The following is a 13,501-nucleotide window of genomic DNA, read 5'->3' on the forward strand; positions in this document are numbered from 1 at the left end:
TTTTTAACCACAGTAACACAATCAACGATTTCATCAACCATCAACATTTCAATCATAACTACAATCATCAGATCTATAGCAAAACCAGTTTTGAAAACTGGATTAACAACACCCTAGAATTCATCCCAGAACACATATTCTACATTGAGTAAAATTTTAAACAGCAAATGAAGGCAGGTCACTGTGCTCACTGAATTCATGTGGGTTGCATGATGATGAAAAAGCAACAATGTAGAAACTGATGGATCACCACAGTCAAACAAAGGGGAAATACGCTTGCCATGGTGTGATCAGAGAGTACTATTTGTTTGGCAAGCACTAGGAGGGCAGCCTAAAAGTGCTGTGTACAGTGAACTGGGGCAGAACCAACGTGGCTGCCACACTGCCCATGGGAAACCCTGTCACAGGCGGGCAAGGCAAAGGCTGAGCAGCAGGAGCGCCAGGCCACAAAGTGGGTTTACAAAATTCAGCCGTCGGGGGCGGCCCCCGGGGCACGGAGCCCCTGCGGATGAGCTGGGGCTGTACCTGTGTGTGCGATGGCGGCAGGCCTTTCCTCCCGTACACCCCGATGAGGGCGTCCTTCTGCACCGAGATGTTAAACTTGAGGAACTGAGGCTGGTCGATAAAGAGTTGTGAGCGCCAGAACACCCCTGGGGGCACCTCCTGCCCCACCCTGCGCCCCACATCAACCTCCCCCGTGTCAATGGTGTTGTTTTCCTGCAGGAACACACCCAGCTTCCCTACAGAGAGAGAGAGAGAGCCATGGCATGAGCAAAATGCTGGTAACAATCACCGGACCAGCAGGAAAGAATGCGCTGTGAAACGGAAACAAAGGGAAAATACATGGCAAACATAGTCCTACATATTTACAAGCTTGCAAATATGCAGATATGTATGTTCCTTTAACACAAAATGCCTTTTAAAATAATTATTATGATGAAAACTGTTTATAAAGTACACCTTGACCCAGAGACCACCACTTAAACTTTCCTAAGAGCATTTTCTAAGACCTTAATTAGTTATTTATAATTAAGTATACTGAAGAGCTGAATACCAAGAATCTGTAGATGTTTTTACAGAAAGTGGGCATTATGATGGAGTAGATTTCCGTTTATGAAAAAAAGAAACCTCTCACAAGTGACAATGAGACAAAAATAAAAGCTATCCAAGTATTGCATGCAGTCAAACATGGAAAATCCATTTAATTATTTATTTTTTTTGTATGTGCCACCACTGTTTGCAACGTTTCTGCATTTGTAAATCTCTGACCCTTCCTGGTTTAATAGATAATAAATCCATGGTATGGTTTGGTATAGTATGATATAAGTTACAGTTATATAAAAAAAATAATAATAATAAGGTAGAGGCTAGAGTAGTGTAACCTTATTTTTAAGCAAAACAATGTATCAGTTGAGTGGGAAAGATTGTGTATGGGCATAATGGTCCTCAGAAATTTCAACAGTCTGTCATGTATATGGTTTTACATTTCTGAGTTGAGATAAATGGATTAAATAGTAAATGGACTAAATTATTAGGTGCCATCTTTCTATTAAGTTTGTTTTCACTCATTCAGCTCTTCTTCAGTATAACCCACAAATCAGTCTCACTCCATGTTGTAGCATTTCAAAATAATGACATTTCTACTGCTGCAGCTGACCTTATTCAACTTCTGCCCAATGAGGCATGTAGCCATGGGCATGTCGTAAATAATGGTAAACGATAGTTTAAATTAAATGTGTCTGAAACACATTTTCCTCTCAAAGTGGGGCATTTACTGGAAGACCAGGCCACATAACTGTGTGTGGGCTCATTCATGTCCAGGATAAAAAATATGACGTTTCATTTCCTCATCTTGAAGTCAGGATTGTCATGTAGAGAGCAACACTCTCGATATTAGTTCAATTTTCTTGAAAACTTTCTTTGTTGAAATATATTTATATGTATATTTACATATTTTCTAAATGTTTATGCATATTTTGTTTCACAGATGTCATTTGTTAGCCCATAGGGCTGCTGCTGTTTTTGTTACAAAGACATGTGAGCTTCATGTGAAACTTATAGGAGGGGAAGCTGTATTTTCAGACACAAAGTTAACAGTTTAATCATAAATTTTAGATTTATCTAGAATTTTAGATTTGTCTGGTGCTTTGCAATGCTATAATAACAAAAATATATGTCTTGTCCAAAAGAATAATTATTCTCTTGGACAAGACATATAAATAATCCACCCCCTTTTGAGAAGAGAAAACCACAGAATCCTTGTTTATTTGGTGTTTTTGTAGAAATGCTGACAGCAAGACTGGAATTATATTTCTTAATATTTAAATTCAGATTTTACAAAGGTTTGAAGCCAAAGTAAACACAGAGTAAATCCATTATATACAAAATACATTCTAAGAAAATTTGTTTTTGAATAAAATTTCCTGGGCTGCCCTTTGATTTGCATTATTTCTTGGGAACATGAAAATGACTCACTACAGACCAAACCGATTATGGTTTTGGCATCTTTTGTTTCGTAGTACAATTATTTTGTAGAATTACAAAATAATTGTACTAACATGATTTATCACTCCACTTAAGCTCTGTTAAATTGTCATAATACAACTTCTAGATAGATAGATTATTAAATAATAATAATAATAATAATAATAATATGCTAGTTATTGTCATGTCATTATGAAAAAGCCTTCCAAAAGCCCAACTTTTTAAAACTTGGCTGTGTACACTCCCAACTATACTGCAAAAGCATTGGAAATTTACAAAAAAGCTTTCCTACACATAGATTCCCAATGGCAGGGGCAGAGCAGGATTATACATAACCTCTCATAAAGCTCCAAAGTGAACTTCTCCAAAAATGTTCAAAAGAGGAAAAAAGGTTCTCATTCACCTATGTTAGAACACATGCCTCAAGATCTTCCATTCTGACAAGCATACTCAGTGACAAGCACTGGCATTTATTATCAATCACATCAAGTCGTTATGAAGGAAAAAACAGCAACAACTAATAAACTAAAAAAAATAAAAGGCGATTTTATTAAAGCCTTAACAATCAGGAGTGATTGTAACCATTCCTTCTCAATACACCTCACGGACTTTAAACATAAAATATCTGATTCTGGGTCACTGAAAATGTGAAACTCACAGCAAGAGGTAGGAATATAGACAATTTTCTAAAGAGGAGAGCCTATTTGATTTTCCTTTTTTTACTTCAAACGTTAATACCCAAAGACCTGAAAGGTGAACTACAGTTGAATGTCATGCAATAAATATGAGATTCCGCTCTTCACAGGCTCATGACAATACACATATTTGTAGTAATACATGTACTAATTTAACAGATGACATGAATCACAGGTACTGCATATGCATAGCTTGCAGCTGTACAGACACTATAACTGGCAAGTACCTTATTTTCACTCCCACTGTTTATCTCCATGTCTTTAGAAAGGTATTTGCAACTGAGCTACAGATGAATACATAGGTATTCCTGTCAGTCTGACATCTCGGAACAGTTGGCTTATCACCACAGTGGAGGCTGAGAGGACATAAGGCCGAGGCTCCTTTAGCCTGGTTTAAGTGGAATACTCTAAATCCCTGACTCAGAGCTGCAAACAAACAAACAAACACAGACAAGCAGCTGATGAGGTGACATTTTGCAGCCCGGCGCTGGTGTAGAGGAAATGAGGATGCATTATTTTGAAGGTTGTGCAGATATGACCCATGGGGCAAATAGGAGCTTGCTGATCCTTCTCCACACTACAGGAGATACCTAATAGCAGCCCTTGCAGGATAACTTCTCTGAACATCTAAACTGTGTTACTGTTGCTCATGACCTTATAGTTTAGCAAGTATGCATGAAGCAAGGAACTAGCTTCTTAGTGGAAAAAACCTAGATTCTCTTTCACAAGAATGTTACACTTTGATGCTCTGAGACATGCCGACTATCCTTTTCTTTTTACTTCAGTGTCCCTATTCCATTCATTTAGTTGAAACAGTGTAGGTCTTTCTATTTCCTTCTGCCCCAGAGTCCCTTTTGTCTGTGTCTTCTGTCAGTATGTGGCTAACCATAAGGTGGATAAAAATTCAAATTTCACACAGTAAAATGACAGCTTATCCTACAAAGTGTATCTACCACTTACCTAAGCATATGGAATGTGTGTTTATGTATTTAAATGATCAAGAATGTTTTTAAATGAAATTTTCACAGTGAGACAGAGGGAGGAAAAATGCATTCTGGGGTTTAGAGAGATAACACCAGCTTCTATATTATGAATCTTGAGAATTGTTAGTGAGTGAATTGTGACAATCAGGGAGGCACAAATTCACCAGGTAACTTATTTTACTAAGCTTTCCACCCACACTATCACGCTTCCATTATTTGTCAAGGTAGCTATTTGTGGAGGGATTAAATCCCCCATGGTCTTGCTATATCTTAAAGGATAATTCAATATCTATTGTGTATATGCATATATCTTTCTTCATGTTTACTATAGTAGAGGTCCACACAGAGGTGTTATTTTAAAAAATTTATGTGCAAAGCAAAAGCATATATGATTTAAAATTCTTTCATTGTATGCTGGGGACTGGATGCTCTGTCTGTTGCAACTGCAGCCTTGCAGAATGATAAGATCCTTGTAAAAATGCGTATGGGGTAATGTTCTTGGTTTCTTAATTAGTGAAACAAATGAAAAGCTGTTCAATAAAGATACCTACCATCATAGTGGTCAGGAATAACATAATGCATTTTAAATTTTCATAAAGTTACCCTTTGTGATCCATTTCAAGGGCTGCTATGACACTGCTATGCATTGCACTGGTGGATACCACTGTCTTTCAGAAATTTGTCCTGTGGTCTCACGGAACTTGAGTAAACTCTTGCAAAACAACTATAAAATATGATGAATATGCTCTTTAGAAAAACACACATTTTGATGTGGTTGATCTGGACATACACATTTTAACTTTTGGAGATTAAATACAAACAATCTGAATCACTCCTTATGAATCTAGCATACTACATTCATTAGACATTTCGGAAGACATTTCCATTGTTGGAAAACAAAACGCAATATGGTTAAAATGTCGGTTATTACACAGACACTATATTTCATACCTTATTTGAGAACAGCAACAACAACAAAGTACCAAGAAACAATTGAGAGCTCATCAGAGAATAGCAATTATGCAGGCTCAGTTCAAGTTTCAAGAGGAATATAAAAAACAGATCTGCACATCAAGAGGCTAACTCCCTGCTTGTCTACCTGCTACCACCAAGAGTAAGTTACTGTCGATGGTTTTAAAGTACAGTACATATTGTATATTGATATTATTGCATTGCCCTGCCTCCGGCATGCAGCATTACCTTGCCTTTAGCAGGCAAAGCTGTTTGTCTGTGATGGGAATCAAACATTTTACAGATTTAACATTTTACACAACAATTTTAAAAACATTTCCACACTCGGTACTGACAGGTTGCAGATCTGATTCCTAAGCTGGACACTGACTGACTGTACAACTGAGCAAGGTACTGTACTTAACCCGAAAAAGTTCAGTACACATGCAGCTGCACAAAATGCTGTGCCATGCTAATAATGAACAACCACAATAAGACATATAGCTACAAGCATCAATTATGGGACCAGCAAAAGCAAAAAATAAATAAGTAATATCCTACAAAACATTGCAGACATATTTCCCTAATTAGGTGCTACATTTAATAGCTGTATGCCAGACTTGAAACTATCTGAAATTCAACATATCCCTCCACTGGGTGTGACGGAGCGCAGCGCGTCCGTCACTGGGATCGGCGGAAAGCCGCCTCCGCATGAACAATGACATGATGAAACCGCAAATAATGCTTTACCGTCGGTTTGTATGATGTTAATGTGTTTGCTGGTAGGTCTGGGGTTTAGCTAGAGTCTGAGATAACAATTAAAAGTTGTAATGTAAGTAACAGAATCAATGAAAGACGCAAAACACGGTACATTGTAATTTAGAATCGCAATTTATTTAAAGCGGCTATGTAAGAGTTCTTTTAGTGCGCACATTTAACATCAGAACACTTGCTAGTTGGCTGTTATTTATGGTGTTTCTAAATGTATGTATCTACTTACTGGTGGTTCCTGTACTCCTGTTGTCTTCTGGGTGTGAGCGAGCAAACTGGGGTGCAGGACGGGGAAGCTTTTTCTGCGCTCCGATAAGGAAGCGCTCATTGGTGCAGGGGTGCTCCGTGCAAATTTATTTTAATCGTTAAAGAAGTGTCTAAGGGCATTGGTAAAATAAACATCTGATTGTCTGTAAGGAAGGTGTTTTGCCTAGGTGCTTTGATCACTGAAATATTGTGTGTAGTGGTTAATTGATTTATGTCTGTGCAATAGATGAGACCGGGGTTTCATATGGTTGCTGTGTAGCTCAGACGGGGAGATGCCTCTGAAGTGAGAGGTCATGCCATGAGACCTTTGTAATAGGGCCTAGTTAGTATATGGGCATTGTCTCAGTGTTCTTTTCCTTTTTTTGCCAAAGTGTTTTGTTTGTTTGTCTTTAGTGTCTGCATGCTTATAACCCTGCCGGTAGCCTAAAGTAAAATAAAAAGTTTTCAAATTGGAAACTTTTGTCTGCAGTTGTCCCTCATTCAGTCTTGACCACATCTCCGCTCGGGCACACTCCTTTACACTGGGTTGAACTGAACAGCATGTTATCAACTGCACCACTTAAGACATTACACTGACCAGGCACCCTGAGTTTAAAAAGTATGTTTTGAATTGACATTCAAAGATTTACTGCAGATAATTTATAGCCCATGACCAAATTATCCACTTACAAATAAATCAGAGCAAAATGCAGAAATACTACTACTGCTTTGTCATACATATAATTCATTTAGTACTGACATGCCTCACATAAGTCTTGAACTGAGAATGTAATGAAGGGCAGCCTAAGGATCAGGTACGGGCAATTTCATGCACATCGGAGGCTAAGTCCAAAAGATGTTGTCTTCTTAGCATTTCATAAAACACGGTCTATCTATTGTGGTGTCTGCATTCTATAATTGATTAAGTTATGTAACTGCACACCATATCTGACACATAGTGACCCAAAGCTGAATAAGATTTACTGGCAGCCATGCTGTTTCATATAATATAATAATAACAATAATAATAATAATAATAATAATCTGAATTTAACAAATCTGACATCTGAAAGTCCACAAACGGTGCTTACCAAATTTCATGCCATGGCAAATACGTGTAAAAGACATCAGACTGTGTTTACATACTCACTATTTTTAATGAATATTTAAAAACTGGATTTCATTTAACTACCAACGTACCACCATGTATCTAATAAGCCCCACATTGATGGTTTGGGGTTAGACAAAGGAACCTTTCCGTCAAACAGATTCGATGGGTTTTTAAGAATGGAGGACCAGTGGAAGACAAAGGAGAAAGCTGAGGAAGTAGAAGGGAGAAGAATGAAATAGTAATAGAGCACTTGGCCCCCAGGTAACACTAATCACTATATGACCAGCAGCACTGATCTGAGGCTATATTAGGCTCTGTGACAGTTGTTACAGCAGTGTTTTTTTTTCTGGTTGTTTCTGTAAAGGTAGTCATCTCAGCGTCATGTATCTGAGGCTCGATGGTTCGCTTCAGTGATCACTGATCTGGAGCTTTTTGCAGTTCTGTAACCAGCACAGCGTAGAAGCAGAGCATATCCTGCAATTTTCGAGTGAGGACACAAACAGAATTGCTTTTCACTTGCTGTTTTATAGAGTAAGAATGATGTAGGTCATCTGTCTGTTACATAGGTGAGCAAAAAACAACAAAAAATTACAACATACACATTACTTCTTTGATTTTTAGGTCCATGTTCACTGAAGACAGGGATGGGGGGTACTGTTTAATCTGTAGTGGTGATTGTCTGTGGATAAAGATGTCTGCTGTCATTTAAGACAACTCATAGCGGGAGGTACGGAGCCAAGGTTATCTCAAGGAGGAGAGTAGCCAGCTATTGATTGCCTATAAAAAGTCCGGTCCTGCTTCCTGACATTTTAATTAGCGGTACTTATGAGCATTTAAATCTACATCAGCGTACACAATAGACCATTTACTTGTGGCTTCCTTTACAATTAAAATTACTGCAGCTGTCTGCCGTAAATGCATTAACATCCACAATAGTCAGCTCAGAAGCTTTTTCCCCCTCAGTCACGAGGGAAATGTACCCTGAGTGATACCAAAAGCAGATGAAGTCTTGATGCAAATTCTGTTCCAACAAACCTCAACCTGATTGTGTCACCAACAGCTGTGGGACACAGCTGAACAACTGTGCCGCTCTGTATATTCAGCAGTTTCAAAAGCCCTGCTCGGTACACTACAATGTCCTCCACATAGTCATATTTTCTCTGTCACTAACATGTTTAACTTAGCTTAGTCTATGAATGGTGTATAATATAAATACCATCTGCTCCCTTAAAGGAGTTTATGCTGCGACTGTCCAGCATAATTAGTGTCATTCTGTCATCACCTTACCACAGGACATCCACATTAGATGAGCTATCACTTTGTTTAAGAGGTCAATCCACTTTAACCATCCAAAACAGATGAATAAAAAAGAGTAATGAAGTAGCAAAACCGCAATGAGCCAGAAAAAAAAACAAATGCTAGTCTGCAGCCAGGGTTAATGCCTCTGATGCAGGACTCCTGCTCTTGTTGTGTTCCAGTCACTGAGTCTGCAGTGATGAAGCACTTCTAAAAAGCAATGGAGGGCTTGGAAGACACATCCTTTTCATTAGTTGCCTGGGTGACCTTTCCCGAAACAGTGTTTGGCTTCGCTGAGTAACAGCACTCTAAATCAGCAGCGTGAGGCTGAAGTTCATTCTGATTGTGTGCAATCTTAACATAGTGTAATTTCACATCCTCTCCATTTAGACTCCAACATATCTGAGTTACAGTCAGACTGTGCCCTGGTCAGATGTTCTTTATCTCTCTATCCAAATGCTCAGACTAAAATTCAAAATGGAGCTTTACTGTTATGACAATAAGCAAATGTGTTGCAAAAAAAAAAAAAACAGAGAAAGACCGCTGAAAACAGAAATAGGGCACCTTGTCACTTGTCACTTTTTTTTCCCAAAAGCATGACCGGATAGACACCCAGACAGGCAACGTGCATCAAACAGCCAAAGAACAGAAGAACATACATAGCAAACAGGAGCAGGACTAAATGCACCATGTGACTCCTCAGTTATGGCTACAACTGTCTTGACAACAACTGACTGAGGAACATACTGGCGGTGATGCAAGCAATGATGGTTTTCACTTACCGTTGTCCACTGAGAGAACTGTCACTGCATTTGTGGGAGTGGCATCTGACTTAACCTGCCCGTTTTCAAAGGTGTAGTTTTCTGTCTCTTGGAGCTGCCAGTTGAGGCCAAAGAGGTGCATGGCTGCAAGGAGGAAAAAAAACAGTGAAACTTAGGCTGTCATGGACTACAAGCTACCACGGCTCACTCATTCAATATTAAGTTTCAAGTTATAATATAAAATGCTTGTGTGTTCGCTTGCAAACTCTTGGCCGTGTGTAATGTTTAACTAGCTCTAAGATCGCAGATAACACTAAGAGGCTTTTAATAACAGTTTCTTTTCAAGACTGAAAAAAACTCATTTTAACAAGCCCTCAAATACAGTTCTGCCTGAACCACTGGGATTCTCTGACATCGATCAAAACCAGAGCTGGTACTTCCACAAATTAAAGTTGGCCCAGACTGAATACAAAACTTCAAGAGCAATACATTTAGATTTTAAGGATTCCTATTAAAAATATCAAATGAGCAATAAATTTCTTGAATTACCACAGAGAAGGCATAATTTATTGCTGCTAAATATTTCAAGGGAAGTGATGAGTGGAGGGTGATGGATAAAGCCTCCTGAGCTGGAGGTATCTATTATATACTGCAGTGTCAAGGCGGGACTTTGGAGACGCCCACACCCTGGACTCGACCTTGATGGTAGAACCACATGTGGGCTGATCCAGGATCACTTCTTCAAGTAACAATGCTCCCTCACTGCAGACATTCAGCCTAATAAGGGTAATCTGTGGCTGCAAACAGCCTCCAGTCTACTTATGTTTTCCCCCCAGACTTTTGAAAGAAAGAAAGAAAAAGAAACAACATAGATCAAAACTTGTGTGCACGCTGAAATAACCTACAGACTTTGTGACACAAAGTGAAAAGCACAAGAGACAGACAGCCTCCAAAATGGGCAAATCCAGTAGCCTGAGAGAGGGCTGGTGCAGGAACATTTCCATCTGGCCCCACCAGACCCCCCCTGCTGCGGTGGAACCACGCACACACTACCCCTCCTCCCGGGCACCAGCTCCCCTCTCTGCAGACTCATTAAATCAGACTCCCGCTGGGCCGGGCCTGGTCCAGAGTGGTGCTCAGCGCAGACCCTCGCCTGGGTGGAGACGGGGTCATGGGAGAGATACAGCACCCACGCAACCTGCAGTAAAAAAGGGGCCTCGACCACCTGCTGGGCCGTGAAGGGCTGAGATGTGCAGGGAGTTGCTCTTTGCTGCTTGATAAGCTCGTCACAGAGCATTGCAACATCATTAAAATCATCACTTAAGTCTTATGTTTTTAGCTTGTGGTTTTTTTTTTCTCAGATGACATATTGATGGGATGTAAGGGAAATGCGCAAAGATGGTATATGGAAAGTCTGGAACTTAAGTGGAAGGTTTTTAGTTAATGTTTCACAAAGTGGCGAGCTGAAGTGAATGGAAAAATAGACAGGAAAACTCAATGCTTTTATTTCGGGGTAATATTAGACACACCCTTGCATTTAGCATGGTGCATGCTGTCAGTACATCTAACCAAAATCTATTCCTAGATTCCATTTTAAAATACATATTGACTCACTTCCATGAACTGGAAACAGTTTTCATATTTGACAAACAGGATAACTGTATGGTCAGCCTAGATTCTTTTTTACTTTGGAAACCCAAGGCACCATTTAAAAAAACACAGACAACATTCCTCTAAGATAAAAAGCTCTGGAGACAGTCCAGATCAAAATTTTCACCCTATATTTTAATGACATATGTATGTTACAGTCCATAGACACTAGTGCCTTGTGAACATCACAACACAGTCAAAGTCAGCAGCAGCCAACTTCAGTGGCTATCCATCCAACTATTCCATGGGCAAAAACAATGTCAACTCCTTATAAAAGAACAAAGATCACATCTGATGGGCAGATTTCATATACACACATAAATATGTATTGAAGGTATGAAAATGGTGTTCATTATGACACAGTCTAATGGTCTCTCTTGTGAAACAGCAGTGTTTTTTGTCAAAACAGGTTGATTCTGTGTTTGCACACAATCATTTGTCACTATGTAGCCGATACTGGTACTACATTATCTCCCTCTAATACAAAGCAAGGAACATAAAACAGCATAAATCAAAAAGTTTGACAAATATGTGGGAGAAGGAAGAACTCCCTCAAAGCTTAACTCACAAAACATTGTAAGTTTTAAAAAAGTTATCAGAAACTGCCTTTATCCTTTTCCCACTATCAACTGTTTCATGCATAGCTAAACAACACATACACACACACACGTGCACACACACACACACACACGCACACACACACACACACACACACACACACACACACATACTTTTTCTCCCTTTTAGGTTTGTTGTTGCTCCCCCAACAGATATTGTGGTGTGTAGCCCAGCACTGAGAGCACTGAATGAGCACAGTTTGGGAAATGGCCTCCTTCAAAGCTGTCTGGGAGGGGACATACTGGGTGGCTTCCTTGCATGTGTCTTTAGGGATTTTTTTCAAAAGCATTTCTTACAGGATGAGGTACTGACTACAGCAAATTACACACTGAGGGTATCAATGCAGGGAATTGGACAGAATACTAAATATGACATGAATCAGGGTAGAAAAGCCCTTGTGCTTGTTTGTTTCTATTGCAGGATGTCGGCCCTACTGCTTTCTTAATCTCCGATTCACAAACTGCATCTAAAACACCTTAAAACTGTGTGTCATCAATGTCAATAGAATGCAGATGCCTCCAAAGGTTGATTTTTTTTCCTTGGAAATTAAAACAAGGCTATCAGGAAAACACAATTAGTATACTGCAATGTTTTAAGAATTTCTGCAGTGCAATATTCCTCATCAGAAGACAGACTGAGCTTGCTGCCCTATTGAACATATGCATATTTTAAGATGTTTGATTTCTCAGAGTTATGGAAAGATACCTGTGTGTAAGAAAACTAAGGGTAAGAAAATTAAATGGGCAATAAGCAGGGGGTCAAAGTTAAGAAATCAAGCCAGGGGTCCTAAGAAAGTAGAAAAGTATGGATTACATATTATTGTCATGTGCATGAGGGAATACATGTATGTGTGTACTAGGAGACACAGTGATTCCACTGCTAAGTCTAACTTCTCAGTTGTATTTATTATTAATAAAAAAAGATGACAAGGTCAAGCAGATTAAGGAGAAAAGGGGGGTTGGGGGGCAAAGGAGACCTGCATACGTTTATGCCAGACTGGTAACCTAAAGGTCTGGAATTACCAAATGAAAATTTGTAGTGATCAGAAAAGAGAATATCACCATCATATCATCATTTTGTCAAAGACTGCTGTCTTTGACAAAAAAAGACAATAACTCATGACTCTGCTGGGCTTTATAAAAAAGCCAATCTGACACAGGATGTGTCACCTGAATATGCAATTACTGAATTTAGCAGGTATACTGGCAAAGAAAAGAGAATACTTATGAAGTGTTCTTGACAAGAATAATTCAAATCTCACAGCAGATGGCCTCCAAAAGGGATCCGGTATATATAATTTTTTTTTCCCCAACACTGAATGTGCCAAATTAGGTGAAGACATTTAGCATCCAAGGCATTGTTGCTGATGTGAATGGAGAACATATGACGTGAGGAGGCACACCATCTGTGGAAATTCTATAGTGAGCAGAAAATATTAAACTGCCACAATGGAACCCCTACACAATCTCCTCAGATACAGACATTGCAAAATATTTAACTCCACAAGACCCAGCATTGCAAACCAGAAAAAATGACCAACCGTGCACTAGTCCATTGCACAGTAACTACACATATTTTATATCTAGTCATGCAAGCCACAGTACTATGTGTGCCACCTTTGACAACTCCTGGAAGGAGTACACTGATCTATTCTCGCAGTAACTTTTTAAACAGAACTATGTGATCATCCTTATGTACCAAGAACTGGACCCTCAAGGACTGCATGCCATGCATACTCTGCTGTAAAACTTTTAAGATTCAAGATTTACAAGACTTATCATGTTTTACGCACCGTATATTATTGTGTCTTACTACCTACATGTTTCACCATTCTTAAGTACTGTTAAGAACATCTTAGGAAATTCTTTCCTACTCTATTAGTCTACCCAGTGCCAGCCAGAAGTAGACGGGCTCCCCCTCTGACCCAGGTTCTGT

The 13,501-nt window shown here is 39.2% G+C and overlaps 1 protein-coding gene across 17 annotated transcripts in view; it reads right to left on the reverse strand.

The window, feature by feature from the left end:
• si:dkey-237h12.3 (teneurin-3) overlaps positions 1 to 13,501 on the reverse strand; it is a 253,189-nt gene that overhangs the window by 55,237 nt on the left and 184,451 nt on the right. For all 17 annotated transcript variants that reach the window (XM_036551907.1, XM_036551909.1, XM_036551908.1 and 14 more), the window contains 2 exons: positions 9,320 to 9,442; positions 526 to 740 (listed from right to left, as the gene is read on the reverse strand). In XM_036551907.1, coding sequence (XP_036407800.1) covers positions 526 to 740; positions 9,320 to 9,442 — 338 coding nt within the window. The remainder of the gene's footprint in view (positions 1 to 525; positions 741 to 9,319; positions 9,443 to 13,501) is intronic.

Source organism: Megalops cyprinoides, chromosome 18, assembly GCF_013368585.1.
Source record: "Megalops cyprinoides isolate fMegCyp1 chromosome 18, fMegCyp1.pri, whole genome shotgun sequence".
In the NCBI taxonomy this organism is placed as follows: Eukaryota; Metazoa; Chordata; class Actinopteri; order Elopiformes; family Megalopidae; genus Megalops; species Megalops cyprinoides.